This window comes from Xenopus laevis, chromosome 9_10L, assembly GCF_017654675.1.
Source record: "Xenopus laevis strain J_2021 chromosome 9_10L, Xenopus_laevis_v10.1, whole genome shotgun sequence".
NCBI lineage: Eukaryota > Metazoa > Chordata > Amphibia > Anura > Pipidae > Xenopus > Xenopus laevis.
In genome coordinates, this window is record NC_054387.1 from 1,564,555 (window position 1) to 1,590,870 (window position 26,316).

Consider the following 26,316-nt stretch of genomic DNA (forward strand, 5'->3'; position numbering starts at 1 on the left):
AGCTCACAGGGACCACGAGCAGTGGGGTAACTAGATATCTATTGCCCCCACAGCAAATTATTTTTCAGGCTCCTAAAATGTCTAGAGTTTGAGCTGTTTTACCAATATTTATTTAACTTCTATATGAATTAGGGCCTCATGGGGCCCCTATACCTCCTGGCCCTGCTTCAGCAGCCGCAGGGTCTGCTTCCTCTGTAGTTACCCCTAGGGTTGCCACCTTTTCTGGAAAAAAATACCGGCCTTCCTATAGACTTATGTTTTTTCTCTATTAATAACATTGGGATCAACCATCATTTTTACCGGCCAGGCCGGTAAAATACTGGCCAGGTGGCAACACTAGTTACCCCCCTGACTATGAGATTACCCCACAGATATTATTGACTGCAAGTGCCTGTACAGAGAACTGGGCTTTTCACTCGTATTCTTTTCACTCTCTTACAATAAAACCTTTCATTGTGAATTTCTATATAATACACAACATCCATGAATATCCTGAAAATGATATGTGATGTCATTGGTTATAATCTGAGTTTAGCGTTGTCATTTCTGTCACGACTCACTGAAACGTGTGTATTATAATAAATAACGTACCCCCTGTTGTAAAATTTAAGGATAGTAGACGTCACCATGGAGTTCCATGACCTGTATAAAAACACTCGGCTTTCGGCCTCTTGCTTTTATATGGTCATGGAACTCCTTGGTAACTTATATTATCCTTATATTTTACATAAAGGGGTACTTTATTCACTATATAATACACAAAAGCCGTGAATATCTTGTAAATTATATCCTTATAAACGGTGAGTAGTGATGTCATCAGTTATAAACGGTGAGTAGTGATGTAATTTCTGTCACATGACTCACTAAAATTTGTGTATTATAATTAATAAAGTACCCCCAGTTGTAAAATATGAGGATATTATAAGTTACCTCGGAGTTCCATGACCTGTATAAAAACACTCGGCCTTCGGCCTCGTGTTTTTATATGGTCATGAAACTCCTCGGTAACTTATAATATCCTTATATTTTACAAGAGGGGGTACTTTATTCACTATATTAACCACAGGGCGCCCCTCAGTCAGGAACATTCGTTGTGCCAGTTTCCCGCTCCCTCTCCACGTTCACATGCCCAAGTCTTATCTTGTCGGGGTCCGGAGCACGGCATTTGGCATGCAGGAAGTTTAAAGGCTCCCACATGTCCCCAGAGCTTCCAAACCCTTTGTGGTATGTCTGAGCAATTTAGGGGTGCCACCAATCTGGTTTTGACCTCGACAGCTCGGTATTTTGAAGGGCTGCCGGGTTAAAATTGCCTGCTCAGTTTCGAAATTAGGAAAATGGGGCAGAATTCTCTAAGATTCACACGAACGATTCGAAGGATCTCAATTCATCGATCGAACGATTTTCCTTTGATCACAAATTGCTAGGAAAGCCTATGAGGACCTTCCCCATAGGTGAACATTGGTGCTCGGTAGGTTTTAGGTGGTGAAGTAGGGGGTCAGAGTTTTTCTTAAAGAGACAGTACTATCGACTATCGAATGGTCGAACGAAGTAGCCAATTCGATGGTCGAAGTAGCCAAAAAAATACTTTGAAATTCGAAGTATTTTTCCTTCTAATCCTTCACTCAAGCTAAGTAAATGTACTCCTTGGTGTCACACAGAGCAGCAGCAGCAGCACAACTAGTCTGTGAGGAAACTCTGTGTAATTAACTCCTCATTCAACACGGAAGTGCAAGGATTTCTTTTCTATAATGGCTGCAAGTAGGATTTTAATAGAATCATCTGAACGCGACAATAATTCAACATTATAACAACAACCGATTCATTTTGCCACTGCTTTGTAATATCTCAAGCGTGGCGCCTCTCTAGTTATTGGCTGGTGAAACTCAGCGTTTCTATTTGATTAGGCCATCAACCCATCAATCACAAGACAAGACACCGCCCAACATCCCTTTTTCCGCCACTTGTCTGCGTTCTGGGCGCGTAGTTTTAAAAGGAAGCCTGATGACAGAGCGCTGCCTGTTGTCATTCGCGGATTCGTACTGAACACCGCCCCCTGAATGAGCTGATTGGTTAACGCTCACTATCTCGCTGATTGTGGTTGGCGCAGACGTTTAGGCGGGATAGAGAGGTTTGAAGTTGGTAGTACAACGGCCGGCTGGGTTACTGTAGAGAAAGAGAGCGGGAAGCGAGGAGCGCCTGTGTTAGATTCTGAATTTTAGGTGGTTTTGGGGACTTTGTAGCAAACGCTAAACATGGAGACCGAACCTTTGCAGGTGAGTGACAGTGAGTGAGTGTCTGTGAGGAGGAATTGTGGCGCCTGCTGTGAGGGAAACTGTGACTTTGTTGCGTCTCTAGTTAAAGGGAAATGTCGGGAGCAGCTGCCCCTAATGTTCCTCGTGCTCACGGGTTTCTCACTTAATTCACAGGAGAAGTAAAAGTGAATGAGAACAGAAGAACACGTGACCGCTCCATATTCTGTGTCTTTGTCTAGTTCCCCCCCATGATATTGGGCTTGTCTCACAGCTGACACTCACCTCATAGGCCTAGTGTGTGTACATTTGTTTTATTCACTCCTAACTCTGCCCATCACTTCACTCGCCCCCTGTGTAATGTGTGTGTGTGTAATGTCTGTGTGTATATAATATGTGTGTGTAATGTGTGTAATATATGTGTGTGTTTGTAATGTCTGTGTGTGTAATATGTGTGTGTGTGTGTGTGTGTGTGGGCAATTTGTCCATTTCACTTGTACACTGTACGAGCTGCACTCAGTGTGTAGGTTTTCTAACAACACAGACCAACACCACGATGGAAATCACTGAGGCAGTCCATGACGTCACTGTCTGCTTCACTGGGCGTGGCCTGCTGTTAGACCCTCCCATCCGCTCCATCATTTCCCTTGGCTTTTAGAATCTCCCTAAGTTTGAAGTGCAGTGAGGGCTGAACGAGTTGTGTGTATTCAGTGACATGAGACACAGGCCAGTGTGCAGTTGTGTGATACTCGCCACACTTCATGCACCCTGACAATCTGATTTCAACACAGGATACACAGTAGATAAGAGAAACTCTGTAGTATACAATGGGATTCTTAAGAACTTATCTGTTATCTACTGTGTATCCTGTGCTGGAATGGCTGCCCCCATGGCTACACAGCAGCTTGTTTATATAAACTTTAGTAGTACTTATCGGTTAACTACTGTGTATCCAGTGCTTGAATGGCTGCCCCCATGGCTACACAGCAGCTTGTTTATATAAACTATAGTAGTACTTATCTGTTATCTACTGTGTATCCTGTGCTTGAATGGCTGCCCCCATGGCTACACAGAAGCTATCCAGTGCTTGAATGGCTGCCCCCATGGCTACACAGCAGCTTGTTTATATAAACTATAGTAGTACTTATCGGTTATCTACTGTGTATCCAGTGCTTGAATGGCTGCCCCCATGGCTACACAGCTGCTTGTTTATATAAACTATAGTAGTACTTATCTGTTATCTACTGTGTATCCTGTGCTTGAATGGCTGCCCCCATGGCTACACAGCAGCTTGTTTATATAAACTATAGTAGTACTTATCTGTTATCTACTGTGTATCCTGTGCTTGAATGGCTGCCCCCATGGCTACACAGCAGCTTGTTTATATAAACTATAGTAGTACTTATCTGTTATCTACTGTGTATCCTGTGCTTGAATGGCTGCCCCCATGGCTACACAGCAGCTTGTTTATATAAACTATAGTAGTACTTATCTGTTATCTACTGTGTATCAAAATTTGTACCATATGCCCCTAATTTACGTATGCAAATTAGTATTCAGATTTGCTTCGGTATTCGGACGAATCGTTTGGCGATTCGGCCAAATAGTGAATTAGGTGCATTCATAATTTAAATCGATGATGATTGCCAGTATATAACAATTTATATCTGCTGTGTTTTTTCATGGCTGTTACGCTCATTTGGAAATCCCTGTTCTTGCTGAGCATAACTTTGGCCAATTTGGGCAGCTAAGTGTCAGGCCTAATCGAGGTGATTCACTCATTGGTAGTGTGAGTACAGTTGGAAAACTTTCTATACTCGGTTAGACATTAAAGTTTGTAAGTTATTATTATTAAAGCACACCCACTCTGTCACAAATGTATGAAAAGCCAACGCCAAATGTAATAAGTGTCGTTCAGTTAGACTCAGGACCGCGCTAATTTCTGTAAGTAATGGTCAGCCAAGCAAACTGTCATCTCACAGGTTCCATGTACAAATCCGATTCTCTGACTGGGAAAATGTTAAATGAGAAATAGCCTTTCTGTTCTACTGGCTCATTGTATATTGCGTTTCTTCCTAGCCTCTTGAGAACAAAACTGCTGTGGGTAAAGTGAAGAAAAGCGACAACAAGCGTCTCTCTGTTGAGCGAATTTATCAAAAGAAGACCCAGTTGGAGCACATATTGCTCCGTCCAGACACCTACATTGGTTCTGTGGAGCCCGTTACACAGGTGAGCAGTCTCCATTATCTGAAGGAAAAGAACTGTCCTGCATCAGCTGCTGTACATAATACTATTGCTTACTGCTGTTATATATATATATATATATATATATATATATATATATATATATATATATATATATATATATATATATATATGTATGTATGTTTAGCTGTCCCTCTAATCATGCTTACAGCACAACTGATTCTTTTATTTGTCCTTTCAGCAAATGTGGGTATTTGATGAAGATGAAGGACTGAATTGCAGAGACATTACGTTTGTCCCTGGATTGTATAAAATCTTTGATGAAATATTGGGTGAGTCCGTTTACCTTGTGAATTCATTGTGCAGCAGGGCCCATAGTTAGACGACAAGACGCAGTCATTCGGTTTAACAATCTGTCCCAGTGAATTTTGCCTAATTTCTAGTACAGGTGTATAGGATCCCTTATCCGGAAATCCGATATCCAGAAAGCTCTGAATTACGGAATGGCTGTCTCCCATAGACTCCATTTTATCCAAATAATCCAAATTTTTAAAAATTATTTCCTTTTTCTCTGTAATAATGAAACAGTATCTTGTACTTGATCCCAACTAAGATATAATTAATCCTTAGTGGAAGCAAAACCAGCCTATTGGGGATATTTAATGTTTAAATGAATTTCTAGGAGACTTAAGGCATGAAGACCCAAATTATGGAAAGATCCTTTATCCGGAAAACCCCAAGTCCCGAGCATTCTGGATAACAGGTCCCATACCTGTACAGGTATGGGATTCGTTACTCGAAACCTGTTATTCAGAAAGCTCCGAATTACGCTAAGGCCGTCTCCCATAAACTCCATTTTATCCAAATTTTCTAAAACTGATTTCCTTTTTCTGTGTAATAATAAAACAGCCGCTTGTACTTGATCCCAACTAAGATATAATTAATCCTTATTGGAGGCAAAACCAGCCTATTGGGTTTATTTCATATTTACATGATTTTCTAGTAGACTTAAAGGGGTTGTTTACCTTCCAAACACTTTTTCAGTTGAGTTGTTTTAAATTACTTTTCATTTTTTATTTTTTACCTTTCTTCCAACATCTAAGTGTAAAGTTGAATGTTGGTGTCTCTGGTGTTTGAGTCTGACAGCTCAGTAATTCAGTTGCAGATTCTGAACTGTTTTGCAACATTTAGTGGATACATTTCTCAGCAGCATCTCTGGAGTATCAGTAACTATTGTATCAAGTCTAACAGCTGCCTGTAATGAAACCCAGAGATTCTGCTCAGCAGGGGCAAAGATAAGAAATGTATCGACTAAATGTATCAATTTAGAGCAGTTTACAGGGTCAGCGACCTCCCCTCCCAGAGATGCTTTAGACGGTGTAAAAAAGACACTTTACACTTCAATATTAGAAAAACTGTGACACGTAGAAAGTAATTGGGGGGGAAAAAGTCGTTATTTCTGGTGAACTATCAAACCAACTGAACTGAAAAAATGTTGCACGTGATCAACCCCTTTAATGTATGAAGAAAATTACGGAAATCCCTTATCCAGAAAACCTCAGGTCACGCTAAATTTTAAATCTGTTCCACAAGTAACTCTAGTTTCCTTCTCTATAAATGATTTGCTTTAGTCCCACTTAAGGACTATGGCTCCACCTGCCAGATGGATTCAGTTCTGCACATGTTTTACATTTCTTCTACCTTTGCATGCATTTTTTTTCCCTGATTTTAGATATGTCCTATTTACAGTGATTGAGAAATACGGGCACTAATGTAGAACTTTTTACTATTCACAGTGAATGCAGCCGATAATAAACAGAGGGACCCAACTATGTCCTGCATAAAGATCACCATAGACCCGTAAGTGATCTTCTCTCCCAGGGCAAAGTGAATGTATAGATAATGTTGGCTTTTCTACAGTTCTAAACTTCCTTTTACTCTTCCAGAGACAATAACACCATCAGTGTGTGGAATAACGGGAAGGGAATTCCTGTTGTTGAACACAAAGTGGAGAAAGTTTATGTCCCTGCCCTGATATTCGGCCAGTTGCTGACTTCCAGTAATTATGATGATGACCAGAAGAAAGTAACAGGTAAGTCTAGCAGTCTGACTAAAAACAAAGTCCATAGCCGGTCACCCTAACCCTCTGAGCACCTGCTATTGGAAACAGAAAATCCATTTTGGGCTATATCTTGCACACAGGGAATTAGTAGTAATCGAATGTATATTATTTATATAGTGCTACTTATGTACACATCACTGTATAGCAGAACAATAAGTAACAGAACAAATGTTATTACAATAATATATACAGAGTACAATAAAAATGCAAAGCACAGTTACTATAAAGATTAAGAGCTTGGTGTCAGAGACAAGAGGATGGGGCTTCCTTGCTCCATAGAGCTTACAGTCTAACTTTAATAACGTTTGAACTTTGTTGTCTGTGGAGTTGACAAGTATTTTCTCCTGCACAGGTGGTCGTAATGGATACGGTGCCAAACTCTGTAACATATTCAGTAACAAGTTCACTGTAGAAACTGCATGCAGAGAGTATAAGAAAATATTCAAGCAGGTATGTTTTAGGCTGTTTGTTCACACCTGTTCCCTTAAACTTTTAGCAGTCTTCTTCCATTCACTGACTGAATATCATAACACAATATTATTGTGCAGTAAACACTTTAAAGAACGGCAATTAACCAGATGCCTATAAAGTGTATTTACACATGGATGTTCAGTGCCTGCTACTTCCTGCTACCTTTCCACATTTTTATTTATAAGGTTTATCAATGACTTTATACCTCTGAAATGCACTGATTTTCTTCTCTTTGTAACAAGCTTTCTTTAAAATTCTATAAAACTTCACTTCAGCAAGACTTTTTATATTTTATGAATAGACTTGGACCAACAACATGTCAAATGCACCAGATCCAAAGATTAAGCCATTTGAGGGAGAAGACTTCACTTGCATCACTTTTCAGCCTGATCTGAGCAAGTTTAAAATGCAGATATTAGACAAGGATATTGTAGCCCTGATGTCCCGCAGAGCTTATGATGTTGCTGGCTCTTCTAAAGGAGTAAAGGTGTTTCTAAATGGGAAAAGGCTTCCAGTAAGTAGACTTCAAATGTTCTCTTTTAGAAAAAGCAAAAAAAGCCCCTATCTTAAACTATTTGTAATTAATCTAATCGCACAGAAATGTAGATCTCGTGGAAAAAGTATTAATGTTTATGCACCCACTTCAGTGACTTTACCCCCTTGAATTTATGCCTTCTCTCTTTTTAAGGTATCTGGCTTCCGAACTTACGTTGAGATGTACCTGAAAGATAAACTTGATGAAACTGGTAATCCATTTAAAGTAATGCACGAGCAGGTGAATGATCGCTGGGAAGTTTGTTTGACCATGAGTGAAAAGGGCTTCCAGCAAATCAGTTTTGTCAACAGTATTGCAACCACAAAAGTAAGTTCCTGTTTAATGTCCCATATCCAAAATATGATTTAATGTCGGATGTTTCCTCACGGTAATCTGTGCTTTCCTCAAAAGGGTGGCAGGCATGTTGATTATGTCGCAGACCAGATTGTAACCAAACTTATTGATGTTGTGAAAAAGAAGAATAAAGGCGGGATCTCTGTGAAACCTTTTCAGGTATGTGATTCTGCTACGGTTATCTGCTGCAAGATCTTAGGAATAACAATACTAAAAGGGAATTAACCTAAAACTTATCCCTTAAATAGTGAGCTGTGGATCTATTCATTGACTCTATGGATCCCTATAAGTGTTTTATTATTAGCATGGGCTGTTATGTGGCCAAGGACATTATAACAAGAAGAGCATGAACAGCTCCAATATAATTTGCTACAATGTAGCCTTTGGAAGACTGTTCAGTTTTGAGTAAAAGATGGAGACCCTACAATTTATTAAAATAAGCACTAGAATACAATGTTGTTTATAGCAGTAATGATAAACAGATGTTTTGTGGCTCTCTTCACCCTATCAAAATCCTTCAATACTTTCTTTACAGGTGAAAAACCACATGTGGGTCTTTGTGAATGCCTTGATTGAAAATCCAACTTTTGACTCTCAGACTAAAGAGAATATGACCTTGCAGTCAAAGAGCTTTGGATCTAAATGTACTCTGTCAGAGAAATTTATCAAAGGCGTAAGTTTTGTGAGGGTTTTTTAAGGCTAAACTTATTCAGCTTTGTAACTTTATTGAAAATTCATAACATATAATATTATTACAGGCAACAAGCTGTGGAATTGTCGAAAGTATTCTGAACTGGGTAAAATTCAAAGCACAGACTCAGCTAAATAAAAAATGTTCCGCAGTGAAGCACACAAAGATCAAGGGCATTCCGAAACTGGATGACGCGAACGACGCTGGTATGTGAATAGCTCTATGAATTACTAGTTTCATTATAAATGTGAAAAGGCTGTTTTGCAGGTTTATAATATGACTGGCATTAAATTGCAGGCAGCAGAAACTCTCTCGAATGCACACTTATTCTAACTGAAGGAGACTCGGCCAAGACATTGGCTGTGTCTGGTCTTGGTGTGGTGGGAAGAGATCGCTATGGTGTATTCCCACTTCGAGGCAAACTTCTCAATGTTAGGGAAGCTTCTCACAAGCAGGTATGTAGGAACTTCGAACAATGGGGAAAACTGACTTTAGGTTGTGTTTACTCTGATACAAAGCAAATGCAGTATTCTAAAAACTGTTCTGACAAACCTGCCAATGAATACATTGATGAGATTTGATTGGATCAGGTCAGATTTTAATTATTATTGGCTGTATCCTAATATCTCACTCTCTTTTGTGTTAGATAATGGAGAATGCTGAAATAAACAACATCATCAAGATCGTGGGTCTGCAATATAAAAAGAATTATGATGATAACGAGTCCCTAAGGACACTCCGTTATGGAAAGATCATGATTATGACAGATCAGGTTTGTTTTTTTCATTTTGGAACTTGGAACCATGATGGTCTGTTACTGCTGTGTGTAATAAAGCCTGCTTGCCTAAAGGTTAAAAAGGCTTTATTTATATCCTCATTTATATCAATATATTGATAGAGAAATGTATATAATAGATACAACTGACAACGTGTGCCCTAGGATTATTTGCAACACAGGGGCCTGTATGAGTTAGCGAAACAGACTCGAAAATGGTGGCTTTACTTTGGGTTAATGAAGAAAAAATAACTGTCATAGGCTCTATCGCGGAAAAAGTACTGTATTTTAAATGTGGTCTTTCATTTCATATATTTTTATAGAGGGCTACAGTGTTCCACTTAAATAATGTATGTAAAGATTGAGCTAATTAAACACATTTTGTTTTAGGATCAAGACGGCTCCCATATCAAAGGCTTATTGATCAACTTTATCCATCACAACTGGCCATCCCTGCTAAAACATTGTTTTTTGGAGGAATTTATCACGCCTATTATCAAGGTGTGTGCATGCGATGCTAGTCTTTCTGCCACAATTGCATGCTTTTTTTTTTATGGCATCTGACTTTTTTTCCATTCCCTTCCTGCAGGTCACAAAAAATAAGCAGGAACTTTCATTTTATAGTATCCCTGAGTTTGAAGAATGGAAGAACAATACTGAGAGCCACAAAACCTGGAAAATAAAGTACTACAAAGGTTTGTTAAAAACCCCTGTGTGGTAGTGCTCTGCCAGACACGTAAGAACCCCTACATTTGTATAATCACCCGGTGAAGGTCTTTCTCACGGTCGTGGTGACATGTTAGTATTAAAGGAGCACCAAACTTGTTAATACACAACATTGCAGCAAGTTCTAATTAGCCCACAGTTTATAGCCAGATAAATCTGTTATGGAGCATTTGTTCTACACTGAAGTATAAAACTTGATATACCTAAAAGTCTATGCACACTTTCTAGCAATAGTATAGTATTTAAGTTCTTCCTCCTGCAGTTCTATACTTCAAGCATTCTCAAATTGCACTTTAGCAGCTTTATTAGGATAAGAAAGCTGTTATTTAAATGACTTTTTTTTTTTAAACAATTTCTGTGCTTTTGACTGTTTTTTTTGGCTTCCCTAGGTCTGGGTACCAGCACATCTAAAGAGGCAAAGGAATACTTTGCGGATATGGAGAGACATCGTATTCCCTTCAAGTATGCGGGCCCTATAGATGATGCTGCGATCACCATGGTAATTTCTACATTTTCTTTTTTAAGTGTTTGCTTTCATTGAACTGTGAGAATTTTTATGTGTATAAAAAGCAACTGAGGCTGAACTGTTCTATACCGGTATGGAATCCATTATCCGGAGAAACCATTGTACAGAAATGGTGGGGGGGGGGGGGGCGACCTTGTATACTGATCTAAATTGATACATTTCTTATCTTTGTCCCTGCTGAGTAGAATCCCTGAGTTTCAGTTCAGGCAGCTGTTAGAATTGATACAATAGTTACTAATACTGCTGAGAAATGTATCAACTAAATGTTGTAAAATTGTAGCAGTTCAGAGTCTGCACCTGAATTACTAAGCTGCCGGACTCAAACACCAGGAGACACGAACATTCAACTTTAAACTTGGATTTTGGGAAAAAAAGTAAAGAATAAAATGGAAAGTAATTGAAAAGAGTCTTTATTTCTGGGGAATAACCTTAAAACAACTGAACTGAAAAAAGTGTTTGGAAGGCGAACAACCCCTTTAATTCTCTGTATCCTAACATCTAGGCCTTTAGCCGAAAAAAGGTGGATGACCGTAAGGAATGGCTGACCAACTTCATGCAAGACCGCAGGGAACGGAGGCTGCATGGCTTGCCAGAGGTAAGGCACAAAGTTACAACAGACACCCCATGCCTAGACTTTTTGGAGAAAAAAAAAGTTACAACCCAATAATGAATTCGGAAAACCTTGCATGATTTTTCTTTTAAAAATGTCTACATGTAAAGTATTGTATAATATGGTTGCACTATTTCATTGCAGTTCAAAAATTGCAGTTGTAAAAATTTGAAGGGTGAAGAGTAGAGCTATAGTCTTCCAATCTGTATGTGAACAGCACTAGCAAATGTCAAACCCACAACCATGCAAATATAAAGTCTTGAATATTATAAGGCCTTCAAACAGCCACTGATCATCTGCTTTAAATATACTGGATGTTGTAGTTAGTAGCACAATTCCCTGATCCATTGTGAGACTTACTGGTTTTACAGTGTTTTATGCTTCCACAAGCAAAAAGTTAATGTGCTCTACTTATTGTGTAACTTTTAAATGTGGCCCCTTGCAACAGACCCTGACTATTATATAACATACAATATTGTCTCCTTCAGGAATACCTTTATGGAAAATCCACAAAATATTTAACATTCAATGACTTTATTAACAAGGAACTGATTTTGTTCTCAAACTCGGACAATGAAAGATCCATCCCTTCCTTGGTTGATGGTAAGTAATTTTTTCTTGATCAGATCTATCTGTATGAATGTATGTAAAGAGTTTACATGCAATTTTTTTATTCATTGCTTCATTTTTTTTTTTTTTGGTTACAAGGTTTAAAACCTGGGCAGAGGAAAGTATTGTTCACTTGCTTCAAAAGAAATGATAAGCGTGAAGTTAAGGTGGCCCAGTTGGCTGGTTCTGTCGCTGAAATGTCTGCATACCATCATGGTGAGGTAAGTTATGGCAGTACATTACCTTTCAAAAGCATTACAAAGTTAAACCAGTAAGCATCTGTAAAATACATTCCTTAGTGTGTCAGATTCTTACAGATTATAAAACCTGCTTGTGCTTTAATCCAAAATATTGCACTTGCATTTCAACTCCTGTAGTTTGTTTTCCTTAAAACTCAACGTGGTTAATTGTTATAGGCCCTTTGCATAAAGGAAGTCACTTTATCTGTTAATATGCAAAAGAAATCTACAATGTTGTGTATATGTTAACCTTTTGTCTGTCTTTCCAGATCTCTCTCATGATGACCATCATCAACTTGGCACAAAACTTTGTAGGAAGCAACAATGTTAATCTCTTACAACCGATTGGTCAGTTTGGCACTAGGTTGCATGGTGGCAAAGATGCTGCCAGTCCTCGATACATCTTCACCATGTTAAGGTGAGTAGCAAACATTACCATATGCGTCAAGTGGATAAGACCATTCTGAGGGGTATATTGAGTTAGGTACTCTGCATTAGGCTCTCAGACAAGGAAATTAGTCTAATCCTGCTTCACACCATAGGGTCCAAATTTTATCCAGTTTTCTCTGTGTGCCCCTTGCTTCTGAGGTTAGTTTAATTAAAGGTATGGTTTTATTGACCAATTGCTTCCATGTTTTAACTGATGTTGGCGAGGGCCCGTCCAGTGCAAAGCAATATTCTTTCTTGCATAAAACAAGAGGGATCTGAATCTATTGGTGTACTTAGATGCCATAAGCTCATCCATGACCCCCAGAAGACAATTTAGTAGGCAGACAATGTTGCAAAATTCTAAGAGATCAAACAAATCTTAAGGACTTTGGACCAGTATTTGGCTATATCAGGACAAGACCATTTCCCCCTCTTTTAATATGACCTTTCAGTGGCAATGTGCCTTTGTCTAAATGGGCAGTTAGCCTGCTGATGCACACGTAAGAAATCAGACTGCTTTTACCTTAGCCAAGCAAACGGCTCAAGGCCAGATATTTACATATAAATAAATTCATTGTTACATGTGTGCTTCCCAGGTGATACCAGCTGATATCTATGTACTATTGTTATGAGTTCATTGATAAGGCATGTCAGATTTTATTATGTCCATGTACAGTCATCCATGGCTTTGGTGCAATGCTATATATGATGGGAGTGAAAATATGATGCTGTTCTGATTATCTGGTTTTTGATTAGCCCATTTATAGCTTCCTTAATTCTGCAGGTGTTGCCACAAAATTCCCTGGATATGTAAATCATGGAGTTGTTTTGACTAAGCTGTAACCCATTTTTTTTTTTGTCAGCCCTCTGGCTCGTTTGCTTTTCCCTGCACTGGATGACAATGTCTTAAAGTTTATGTATGACGACAACCAGAAAGTTGAGCCAGAGTGGTACATTCCTATCATACCCATGGTTCTGGTGAATGGTGCAGAGGGTATTGGCACTGGCTGGTCTTGCAAACTTCCCAATTATGACACCCGTGAAATTGTGAACAACATTCGTCGTATGCTGGATGGAGACGAGCCTCAACAAATGGTTAGATATTTAATTTCTTTTTTTAGTCATTTAGCATTTGACAGTCCAGATATCTAAATAACTTCAGAATCGTTCTGCTGTGATTTGAGAGACAAATTTCACTCTCTAGTAGCGAAAGTGAATTTTAAATTGCACTTTTTTTTTTTCTTCTGCCAAACAGCTTCCCAGTTATAAAAATTTCAAAGGCGTGATTCAGGAACTTGGCCCAAATCAGTTCATTCTGAATGGTGAGGTGTCTGTGCTCGACAGCACAACTATAGAAATCTCAGAACTTCCAGCCAGGACATGGACTCAGGTATTGCGACCACTGATTTTTATGCATTGTGTTAATGTTTTCTGCAATTGTATTTGTATTTTGTGCTATTTACCATTTGAGGATTTCTGCAATTGTATTTGTATTTTGTGCTATTTACCATTTGAGGATTCCTAGCTATGTGGAAATGGCCTTAAATTTGTTCTTAGTGAAGCCACTCGTTCTATGGCATCCTTAAACTTGTGTATTAAAATTCGGTTATTACTGGATATTCAATAGGGAGGGGTTATTCCCTACATATATGCCCAATATCTGTAATATAGTAGCTTATGTGAGTATATTTGCCCCCTTTTTTCCCAAGTGGTATGTACCTGACCTTTTTGTCATCCTCTTCTGCACCTAGAACTATAAGGAACAGGTGCTGGAACCTATGTTGAACGGAACAGAGAAAACACCACCTCTGATTACTGACTATAAGGAGTACCACACTGATACCACTGTGAGGTTTCTGGTTAAAATGACTGAGCAAAAGCTAGCAGAGGCTGAAGCTGCCGGCCTTCACAAAGTCTTCAAGCTGCAGGCCTCTCTTACATGTAATTCTATGGTAGGTGTTTATCCTGCACTCATCTCCCACAGGATGGCAATGTGCTCAAAAGGCACATACATTTTATTTTTAACATTTCTGAAGAATTTACACCTAAATGTAATTACAAGTTTCTATTTTGAAATGTGTCCCATTATATGTATTGATGCATTATTTGAAAACAATATAAAAACTGCATAGAGCATGAACTTAGCGGTGGAGGTCTGGATCAGTTTGTGACTTTCTCCACTGATAGCGAATATATTGTAAGATACTGAGTTGAGGTTGTATACCAAGATTGGGTTTGACTGGACAACTGAGAGGTGGTTGCAGGAGCAAGCTTGTTGAGCTGATGGAGAGCATTATTCTAGAGAAACTTCAATGTACCAATTTTGTCAGTGTACTTTTTCATTTTTATGTGCCTTATACCAATTCTAGTAGCATGTTTAATGTGCAGGCAATGTTATTTTTCAGGTGCTATTTGACCACGTTGGGTGCTTGAGGAAATATGAAACCGTTCTTGACATCTTACGGGAATTTTTTGACCTTCGAGTTAAATACTACAGCCTTAGAAAGGATTGGCTCGTGGGCATGCTAACTGCAGAGGCCTCAAAGCTCTCAAACCAAGCCAGATTCATTTTGGAAAAAATAGAGGGCAAGATAGTCATTGGTAAGGAATTGGACACCCTAACAAAATCGCACACTATGTTGTGGATTTTTTTTATCTAACCAAGTGGAAAACTTCCTTTCCAGAAAACAAACCAAAGAAAGAGCTTATTCAGATGCTGGTCCAACGAGGATATGATTCTGACCCCGTCAAAACCTGGAAACAAACTCAGGAAAAGGTATTTATCTCTATGCAAAATGTCCATGTCTTGATCAATTTTTCCTCACAAATCAAAAGCAATACATTTTTCTTTCTCGTGTAATGAAACTTTTGCTAAGCCTCTCCACCCCCCCAATACAGCAGTATAAAGAGCTCACTAGTTTTATTTATTTTAATCAAAAAGTGTTTGTGTTCACTTGCACCGAGTAAGAAATTTAAAAAAAAAACATGCACCACCTTTGTATCATCAGCTTATCTGTACAAAAGATGATTTAAATGTATAATACAGCGAATGAAGGGTCTGGTAGAAATGCACAAACCTTTCACTATGATGGGCATGTTCACATGCTTTAAGACATCTGTCGCGGGTCGATCACTCTGATTTGGTAGACCGTGATCTATGTTTTCCCCTAACATACCAGAGCTTTTGAATGCGGCTGCTCCTACAATCAGTCTGTGTAGATTCAAAGCAGAATAGAAATTTAATCCCGTCTGGCCTCTGTAAATTGTTCCCCATATCACCTGCTACTGAACAGCAGCAGAGAGTGCGCGAAAATAGGAAGCGAAGCCAATTGCTCTCCTGATAACCTAAGCAGCAGCTTCACTGCCCTCCCACACAGTCAGGTCAGTGCATCTGGTTTGGTCTGTTATTTTCTCATGAAGGCAGTAATTAGCAATATAACAGCAGGGCTGTCAGACAGACCATTGCTGCTCTAAAACCACTAGATGTAGTGAAAGGTCACTTCTTCCTTAATTACATTTGAGATTATCTATGACCTTTTTAACCCTGATTAGTGAACAGTGGATTTTTCTCCCACGTCATGCATAAATATGTTTCATAATGGGCTGATAAGGCTGCTAAGTGTTTTTAATTGGAAAACCATAACAACAGCATTTTTTTACCACCATAGTGTATTTTTGTGGCTTTCACTGAATGGTAGACTGCACATCTTATGACAGTTGCCAGGTGGCTAGAGTAGATCACAGAATGGCAAAGTCTGGGCACCCCTGCTTTAAGATGAGGATGCTTTATTGCAAATTCTTCATCTTCGTGCATTTGCTCTGCCATCTGCAGTGATGAGTTTGCTTTCTACAATTACTGAGCTTATGCTACTGAAGTGGATAATGAAATATGGGCACCCCAGTTGTTTTAGAACAGCTAACATCATGCGAACCTCTACTTCCCCAGGAAGAAGCAGGGGAACTGATAGAAGAGGAAGAGGCTGAGGCAAATGCAACTGGCCCAGATTTCAATTACCTACTCAGCATGCCTTTGTGGTACCTAACCAAAGAGAAGAAAGAGGAGCTCTGTAAGCAGAGGGACACTAAGGTAAGACGCCATATACAAGTGTATTTCAAACTTAAACTTGAAATTGAACTATGAACAATGCTTTAGAGTTTGACCCAGCAGTTAATAGATTTTTCTTGTGTGTGAATGTATGTGTATTTTTTTGTTCCCAGTCATTCAACAGATAGAAGCAGTGTCAAATTAAATGCTTGCACTTTTATATCAACTCACCTGGACTGGTTTACTTGAGCATTTTAATGTTTGTATTTATGGATAAGGGGTTAAAAAATATTCTGTACTGCAATTTCACAGATGGTCTAAATGATTAATAGCTCATGCTTTCCATCTTATCAAGTAAAATGACCCTGTCTGATGTGCCTAACTCTATTTAAGATACTTGCTTGTGAAATAAACAAAAGATGGTTTGGTTTCTTGAGACAGCAATGTATTTCTGTAGCCAGATAATCATGAGAGAAATGTCTGCTTGTTGTTTTTACATTGTAGCGTTTATTTGTTGAATGTGTAATTGGGTGTGTTGATATCAGTTTAATAAGAGTTAAATAATTTAGTCTTCGAATATCACAATCTGGCTGTGGCAAATGGCATTTTCAATTAAAGTTGTCATTTGTTTGCAGAACACTGAGCTTCAGGATCTAAAGAGGAAATCTCCTACTGACCTGTATAAACAAGACCTTGTTGCATTCATTGATGAGCTAGATGTAAGTAAAGCAACTACCCTGCCACAATTGCTGTTGCCTGTTTTATGTAATTTTTGAGTTTGAGTTATCTTTGTTTGACAGAGTTTGGAAGCTAAAGAAAGGGAAGAAGAGTCCCAGTCATTAGCAGGCAAAGTGGTTAAAGGCAAGAGTGGGAGGCCGCAAGTAAAGAAAATGCAGTTGCAGGAAATTATGCCATCTCCACATGGTAGGCGTGTTATCCCAAGAGTCACAACAGCCATGAAAGAGGAAGCCACCAAAAAGATAAGAAAGAAGATTAAGGTAAAATGAGCTGTTTTGGTTTTAATGCCTGTGGTCTCTACAATAATCAACCTCTTTGAGCAGTTTTATGTAACTTTTTGCAAATATACAAAAAAAATAATTTTTTGTTAGGGAGAGGATGTTGCCAAGAAGATGGAGTTTGACGATGATGGTGGTGAAGGTGACAGCTTAAATTCACCAGAACAAAGTCCAGAAGGCCTAACACTTGCTGAAAGATTAAGCAAAAAAATTAAGAAAGAGCCAGGTGTGTGCTTTGTTTTTAATGAAAGCTTCTCTGTTTGCATGCCTGTGTTGTGCTGCAGTGTAACATCTGTATAACTACTCTTTAAATAAAAGGCACGAAGGCTGTTAAAGACAAGAAGCAGGCAACATTACCATTCAAGCCAGTGAAAAAAGAAACAAAGAGCGCATTCCTGGATTCAGAGAGTGAGTCTGATGTGGAAGAGCTGGTGCCGCGTATTGCTCAGCCACGACGAAATGCTGCAGGTGAGACAAATTCTAGTAGCAAGCTGCTGTTTGGGCATAATGTTAGCATGGTGTTACAGAACTCTTTAATCAGTGGCATAGGTGAAAGTGCTGGCACAAAATTGTGTCCCTATAGAGAGAGCCCATATAAGGGAACTCTACACTTGCACCAGGATAACAATTGAAGTCAACTGTTCCTTGATCTTTCAGTAGACTGTTTGTGTGCATGTAACTATTCCTGCTGTAATCCCAATGGAAACATAAATGTATTTGAGTGGGAAATATTATCACAGGCAAGTGAGATCACTGGAGTCTGACGTATTTTAGTTTAAACTTCCCTTTAAGATCTCATCGCTGTTTGGCATTCACTGATTGTTTGCAGTGTCTTGTTGTTGAACCACATGAAATGTTCTGCTTTATGACTCTGCTTTTTTAAATGCTGCTAGCTAAAGCAAATTATATATTGAGCTCTGATGAAGAAAGTGCCAAAGAGGAAAGCAGCTTAAAGAAATCTATAGACAAGAGCGACAGCGAATTCAGCGACTTCAACCCAAAATCTGATTCAGAAGACGAATCCTTTGTAATTGCAAAGCCCATCAAGAAACCTAGAGCTGCACCCAAGTGAGTACTTTCCCTAACTTACCTCTATGGCACAATAGAGTTGTCATTATTCTAATTCTTGGTGGCATTTGTAAGCAGAAAACTGGGTCATCCTGAAAACTGAACATGGCTAGAAGCTCTGATATATTATAATTTGGGGTTGAATTGCCCTTTAACTGAACTCTTCGTATGATGTTGATAACTTGCATTTCACTTTGTTTACAATGATTTGGCTTTTGATAAGAAGCTCTCTAGTTTGGAAGATCAGGAAATGTCCACTTTACTTTAGCAACCAGGCAGGAGCTTGAATGCTTGACCTTGAAATATGGAGAGTGTGAATAGAAAGACAAAAAGTAGCAAAATTATAGCTTCACAGAGGTCAGTGATCCAACTAAATAGTTCTAACTTTAACAGGAAAGCAGAGAAAGCGAAGAAGACTGAAAGCCCAGAAAATGCTCCACCAAAAAACAAAGCAGGTATGTTTTATCGAGAATATTTCTTGGGCCATTTATTAGTTCTACATTGAGGTATTTTTCATAACAATACTTTTACTCTCCCCTGTGTACACAATTTATCTTTCTCTTGATCGTATTATAGTATTATACAGCTTGATTTGGGAATTTGAAGTATATGTTGTAAGGTTGCTGTATTTGTTGCCTAGTTCCAGATATTGAAATAGATGAGGATACTCCCATCATGATCAGTGCACCAGCTCCTGCTCCCAGTGCCCCCGAACCAGCTCCAAGGGCAAAAGTGTCCAGTGCTAAAGTGGCTGCAGTAAAACCTGCACCTAAGAAACGAGTCCAGAAACCGAAGAACGGTGAGAACTTCTCTTCTTCTACTGATATTTTAATTTTTTAAATGTGCTAGTCTCTTGCCTTTTGTATCCAGTTTATATTTATTTGTTTCATCTTGGTTTAAACAGATTTAAATCTGTATTGTTTGCCATGTACTTGTGAATTCAAGTTCTACTTTTAAAACTTTTAATAAATGTCCTATAACCCTAAAGTAAAACGCTTATTTATTTATATTTTCCCCAGAGGACAAACAGCCATCCATTTTGGATGCTTTAACTAAACCAAAAGCAACCAAATCTAAAGCGGCTGCCAAGAAACCATCATCTGATTCAGAGGATGCTGCTCCGGCCCCCAAAAAGACCTCAAAAGCAACTAAACAACAAAAGAGAAAGAACTCTGATAGTGATTCTGGGTCTGATTTTGGGCCAAAGAAGAAATCTACAACTGCAGCAGCCAAGGTAAGAAAAAATAAATATGATTTAAACATTAAACCCAGTATGCAGTTATGTTCCCATTAAGAACAAAGAAAATGTTTGTTTTTTTTTAAATATAAAAAAATATTTGCTCAAAATGGCTTATTTCTTAATTTGCAACTTTTTTTGTATAATGTATTTCTCTGTTGTCTCAGGGGGACACAGGGAACAGCTGGGGTTAAGCTCCACCCTCCGGAGGCAGGAAACTTTTTAATTGATTAAAAGGGGGTGTGCCCTAGGGTCTTGCTTAACCCACTGCTACGCCAACCTAATCAGTTTTCAAGTGTCCTGCTAGGAGGTTGGATATTCTGCACACAAGTCAAGCCAGATCACCTGACGGTGAGGGGTCCCCTGGAGCAGGACTACATGCATAATGAGGGGTATCTCATTCGTGGGATACCATACCGTCTCATCCTAGCCTTCGGGCTATACCGACCACCCAATACATTAGAGTAACTTGAGTTTTCTCACTTGCCTGCTCTCCCCTAACAACGCCAGTCTAGCTGCTATCACCTGCCTCTTGGTTGCCGTCACCTTTTCCCTCACATCGCAGTCTGCTTCAGTACTCCTATCTGGACGACCTTCTGAAGTCCAGGACAAGGGGGAAGGGATTTCAACACCCTCACACAGCAAGTCACGCTACCACCAGACAAGCAGATGAGGATCAGAGACCAGATTGGCAAATTAGCCCACAATCACCATCCTACCACTCACCAGGCCATGGGGGTCTTGGGATTGACGGTTTCCTCCTTAGAGGTGGTACCGTTCCCTCAGATAAACCTGCGTCCCCTGCAGGCCAACATCCTGTCCGGAGGAAAGGAGGCTCCCTCTACCAAAAGATCACACTACTGCAATCAACGAGGGACTCCCTCCAGTGGTGGCTACAACGAGACAACCTAGCAAAGGACGAATCCTGGGCGACTCCAGATTGGACAGTAATAATGACAGATGTCGGCCTACAGGGCTGGGGGGCAACATGGAACACCCTGTCAGTACAGGGTCCACGTCCAAAGCAAAACTTCCTATAAACATTCTGGAATTGCGTGCGGTGCTATTGGCTCTCCTTCACTAGACCCACCAATTGCACGCAAAATCAGTGAGTACAGAGTGACAACTCCACCACAGTTGCATACATATACAGGCAGAGGGGAACCTGCAGCAAGGCAGCCTTAGCGGAAGCCCAATTGATTGAGGTGGGCGGAACACAATCTAGTGAGACTATCTGATTTCCTGTTGTCTACTCCGTGAATGTGGATGGCAGACTTCCTCAGCCGGAATCAGCTGGATCCAGGGGAATGGGAACTTCACCCAGAGGTCTTCTCCCCACTTGTCGGCCATTGGGGCCTTCCCCAGATCCATCTGATGGCTTCCAGATCCACTCGCAAGGTGAAGAGGTTCTTTGCACGATCCCGTGATCCGTTGGCTGTAGGGGTGGATGCCATGACACAGAGTTGGCAGTTCGACCTAGCCTACATATTCCCCCCTCTTGCCTCGGGTCCTCAAAAAGATAACAGTCAACAACCACTGTCATTGTGATAGCTCCTTACTGGCCCTCGGTTCTCCGATCTTCAGGAATTGTCGGTGGCACATCCAATTACCTTCCAATCAGGAATGACCTCCTGTGTCATGGGCCCATAGCTCATCACAAACCAGGCCTATTCGCTTTGACGGGATGGCTATTGAAGCAGACATTTGGTGACGACGAGGCATGGCTGAAGAGGTCACTGCCACGATCTTAGTCACGTAAACCTACTTCTTAAAACTTATCACAAAGTGTGGCGCAGCTACTGGAACTGGTGTCAAGACGCTCCACTACCGTTCCTTGAATTCAACATTACAAGAATTCTATCCTTTCTGCAACGCGGCCTACAGCTAGGCCTCAAGCTCAGTTCCTTGAAGGTACAAGTATCGGCATTGTCGGCTCTCTTGTTTCACTCATGACTGGCTCTGGAAGATTCCGTTCATAACTTCTTACAGGGAGAAGCTCATGTGGCACCTCCCTTTCGCCCTCCGACCCCAGCATGGGATCTAAATATAGTCCTTGAGGCCTTACTGGAGCCACCATTTGAGCCACTATGGACCATTTCTGGCAAGTGGCTCACCTGGAAGGTAGTGTTTCTAGTGGCGATTTCATCGGCCAGGACAGTTTCTGAGCTCAGTGCCTTATCCTGTGATCCAGCTTATCTAGTTTTCCACAAGGACAAAGCAGTTCTACGCACGGTCCCTTCGTTCCTACCCAAGGGGGTGTCTTCATTTCACATAAACTAGGAAATTGTAGTGTCCGGAGCCCAAGAACTCTAAGGAAAGGCGTCTTCATAACCTAGATGTAATCAGAGCCCTTCGTTGGTACTTGGAGAAATCAGACGTTCACAGAAACGGTTTGTCGTTCCTACGGGACCTCGAAGAGGTATGGTGGCATCCAAGACTTCCATAGCACATTAGTTGAAGGAAACCATTCATGAGGCCTACGTATCCAAGGGGAAGCCACCACCAGAAGTATTGCGAGCACTTTCCACTAGATTAATGGGTAATTCCTGGCCATGGTGTAACTCCGCATCCCTGAATCAGATTTGCAGAGCGGATACCTGGTCCTCTGATCACACATTCACCAAATTCTAGAGTCTACACACCTTTTCCTTCTCGGAGGCAGCCTTTGGCCGAAAGGTGTTAGTCAGTGGTACAATAATTTGTCACTATCTCTCTCGCTCCCACCCTCAGGGCTGCTATAAGTCCCCAGCTGTTCCCTGAGACGACAGAGAAAACAGGATTTTTGTTACTCACCGTTAAATCCGTTTCTCTGTAGTCGATGGGGGGGGACACAGGACTTCCCGCCCCGCGGTGAGATGTTGACCATGTTGGTCCATGAGGGAATTCTTCCCTGATTTACTCAATTCAGCTAGTTTTTATGTTTCTGTTCAGCAGTCTCTTTGGTACAAACTGATTAGGTTGGCGTAGCAGTGGGTTAAGCCAGACCCTAGGGCACGCCCCCTTTTAATCAATTATCAAGAGTCCTGCCTTCGGAGGGTGGATCTTAACCCCACCTTTTCCCTGTGTCCCCTTGTCGACTACAGAGAAACAGATTTAACGGTAACAAATCCTGTTTAACGAATTAGGGATCCCATACTAGTAAAGTAAATCTGTATTTCCTGTATAAAACACACGCTGCCTTCATCCTCATTCTTTTATGTTATGTTTATTCAAGCTTCTGTTATATTTGAGGGTAAATGTTTACTTTTCCTCTTCTCTTTCCAGAAGCGAAAGCCAATGGAAGATGACAGTGTGATCATTGACTTCTCTGATTCCGATGAAATGGAGAATATTGTACCTCGCGCACAGGCAGGTCGCCAAAAGAAACCCGTCACCTACCTGGAGGATTCTGACGATGACTTTTGATTTTAACGCATGAGGAAACAGTTTCTTTTTGTGTATTTATAATGCAGCTTTCTGCTTTTACACAAGGTGATGCACTTGTAGCATTTGAACACCTTTAATAGTACTGTAAGTGAAACCTGGCCTATACGTTTTAACTTGGGTTTTAAGAACCATAACTTTTACCTTACTTCTCTGCTGTATTTCACTCATAAGGTTTAGTTTCGGAGTAATTGAAGCCAATCCCTCTGTATGTGGGAAAGTTGACTATCCCTCCCCTTTGTTTTTGTGATACAGAAAATATAAGCAATTACAAACTGAATATGGATTGTGGAAGAGTCTAGGAATATTCCATTGACTCGACAGGGGACCGACATCGTTAGTGGGTGAAATTTTAACACACGACTGAAACCGTCTCTTGACTTTCATAAAATTAGAAATAGGGCAAAGCTTATTATGATCTTAAAATAGTGGTTCCCTTTTGCAGCGCTTCGGCTAATGTCACGTGGGGTTGTTACTCTGCCGACATAGAAACGCAGACGAAGCTGATCTAAGTGAGATCCACTCCTTCCACTGTGTGCCTGTGCACATACAGCGAATTTCAGCGCACAATCGCAAACATATGCATTTTGTTGCTAAAATCGGCTGTCTACTCTGTTGTTGTAATCAACTTAAATTGCATATGCAAAATAGGGGCAAGAAAGGAAAAAGTGGGAGTGTTTACTTCCTTGCTGCATGAGAAAAAGTCACTCAATTTCCCTTCCTGCCTCTAATTTAAATATGCAGATTCAGTTTGGCCAGGCACAATCCAAATTCTGCTGCAAAAGACAGAATTCCAATCCAAATCCTGGATTCGGTGTATCCCTACAAATAACACACGGAGCAGATCCACTTAGGTTGGCAGATTCTACACATCAGCCTTGTGACACGTTAGCCTTAAATATTCCCCCTGGAGATAAACCCTAATAACCGCAATCCTAAACTAGCTGAGGTCTACTCAGAATTAGAAAAATCTACATTTGTATGTAACTGCCCTTGAGTAGATGGAAATCCATAGCAGCGACTGCCACCCCAGCAATTGTTTTCTCTGTGTATGAAAAACGGAATAGGCCTGTATTCAGTTGGTTTCAGACAGTTCACCAGAAATAAAGACTTCTTACAAATATTTTCTATGTGAGACGGTTTCCCTAATATTGAAATGTAAAGTTTCAGTTTTCACTTTCTAAAGCAGCTCTGTGAGGCAGGGTCGCCAACTCTAAATTTGTCCCTGCTGAGCAGAATCTCTGAGTTTCATTACAGGCAACTATTGTATCAATTCTAATACTCCACAGATACTGCTGAGAAATGGATCAACTCAATTTTGTAAAACTAACCGTTCAGAACCTGCGCCTGAATTACTGAGCTGCCTGACTAAAACACCAGAGACAAAGACTTTAAACATAGGTTTTGGAAAAACTGTAAGAACTAAAAGAAAGTGATTTATGGTGAACAATCTGAAAACTGAACTGAAAAAGGTGTTTGAAAGGGAAACAACCCCTTTCACAGGTTGGAATTTTTAGAGATTGTGACCCTTTCGCCTTTTTTTGTAGAATTGATGGAGGATTTTTGGCTTTTATTTCTGTTCACTATGGAATGTTTTATCCAAGTGATTTGTTTAATCCCAACTGTACATAAACATTTCCCCTGTTTGTCCTTTGTACATATTTTCTATGTACCTGTAGATGGTTTGTAATAAAGGATTTGTAGTAGTGAAGTGTGTGATTGCAAGTGTGGTCTTTATGCTGTCGAATGTCATTTCTTCTATTCGTTCTTTTATTTTCCTTTCTATGGCGCCACAATGTTTACACGCTGAGAGTTTATTACTGCCATTCCTGCCCCACTATATATGGTCTCCGTGACATTAGGGATGTTCATCTGAGTCAAATGAATTCAGGTTTTTGGGGGTGGCTGGAAACCCGAATACCCAGTAGAAACCCACACTGGCTGAGGGAGTATATACAGACTTCACATTGAATCCACGATCCCAGGGATGTATCACTCTTTATAGGGGTGACCTTGTAATTAGAAACTTCAACGCAAGGGGTCTAAAGTAGAATGAGCAACCTGTTGCCCCTTATGCCAAATACTTGGAGGTGCCACAAAAGTACTTGGCTTAGTTGTGTGACGTGGAGGTGCCAATGTCTTGTGCTGTGTTGTTTCTTTCCCACCCTCTCCTTTACAGAATAATTCTCTTCTGTGCGTTACTTACTCCAAGGACCCCCAGGAGTCTCCCCATCATAGCACCGCTGCTGCCAAGCCCCCACTCCCAAAGAAATGACACCAGACCACGGAGATGTGGACGGAGAGAGGCGGCAGCTTGATTTAATTCACCCATGGGAACGTGAACACGGTAAATCATTGTAGCAATTAATCAGCACGACATGATCTGTTTTGTAATATTTATTAAATATAAAAATATATACAGGTGATAAATATTTAAACATAGTTTTTTATATAAAATATAAATATTTAAACAGTTTTTTATATAAAATATAAATATATACAAAATAAATAAATATAATGTGGGCGTTCAGTGGCATGTAGACAACTGTAGATCTTTGGGCTCTGGTGCAAAATTAGCAGCGGCCCCCCCTCCTTCCTTGCCACTGGTTGAGGAGCAGCAGCATTATTGTGTCTATGGCTTCTTCCAAAAGAAGTAAAATGCCACCATTGTAGCGGAGCCAGCTATAAAGGCCATCACTTTACTTCTGTTGTCAGCAGAAGAGGCCGCGGCATCCGTTGGTTCCTGGAAGCTCAGTGATTTTCTTCCTTTCTTCTTGGTTTTTTGACACTTGTACCACTTATTCCATGAGCCTCTCCTAAACCAGTCTTGCCAATTGCTGCCCAAGTACAACTGTGCAGATAATCTGTTCCAAGTCTGGAAACCAAACCTGAACCAGTCCTGCAACATGTTGTTAAAGTGGATTCTGAAACTGAGCAAAGGGGACAACTCCTTCTTTTTAAGGAAATTGTCTTTCACTTCATCTTC

The 26,316-nt window shown here is 40.2% G+C and overlaps 1 protein-coding gene across 1 annotated transcript; it reads left to right on the forward strand.

The window, feature by feature from the left end:
• The first annotated feature begins 2,174 nt into the window (after positions 1-2,174).
• On the forward strand, positions 2,175-25,041 carry top2a.L (DNA topoisomerase II alpha L homeolog). The gene is given in 35 exon segments (NM_001089033.1): positions 2,175-2,273; positions 4,329-4,478; positions 4,696-4,786; positions 6,251-6,314; positions 6,401-6,546; positions 6,929-7,026; positions 7,349-7,561; positions 7,736-7,909; positions 7,994-8,095; positions 8,472-8,609; positions 8,695-8,833; positions 8,925-9,082; positions 9,274-9,399; positions 9,793-9,903; positions 9,992-10,097; positions 10,518-10,627; positions 11,157-11,249; positions 11,753-11,867; positions 11,973-12,094; positions 12,382-12,530; positions 13,405-13,636; positions 13,797-13,931; positions 14,293-14,493; positions 14,947-15,142; positions 15,226-15,317; positions 16,488-16,628; positions 17,222-17,305; positions 17,387-17,584; positions 17,696-17,828; positions 17,921-18,070; positions 18,496-18,670; positions 19,064-19,125; positions 19,311-19,469; positions 19,690-19,904; positions 23,172-25,041. Coding segments are annotated over 35 exon segments (4,740 nt in total). The 5' UTR covers positions 2,175-2,252; the 3' UTR covers positions 23,313-25,041.
• The last annotated feature ends 1,275 nt before the right edge of the window (positions 25,042-26,316 follow it).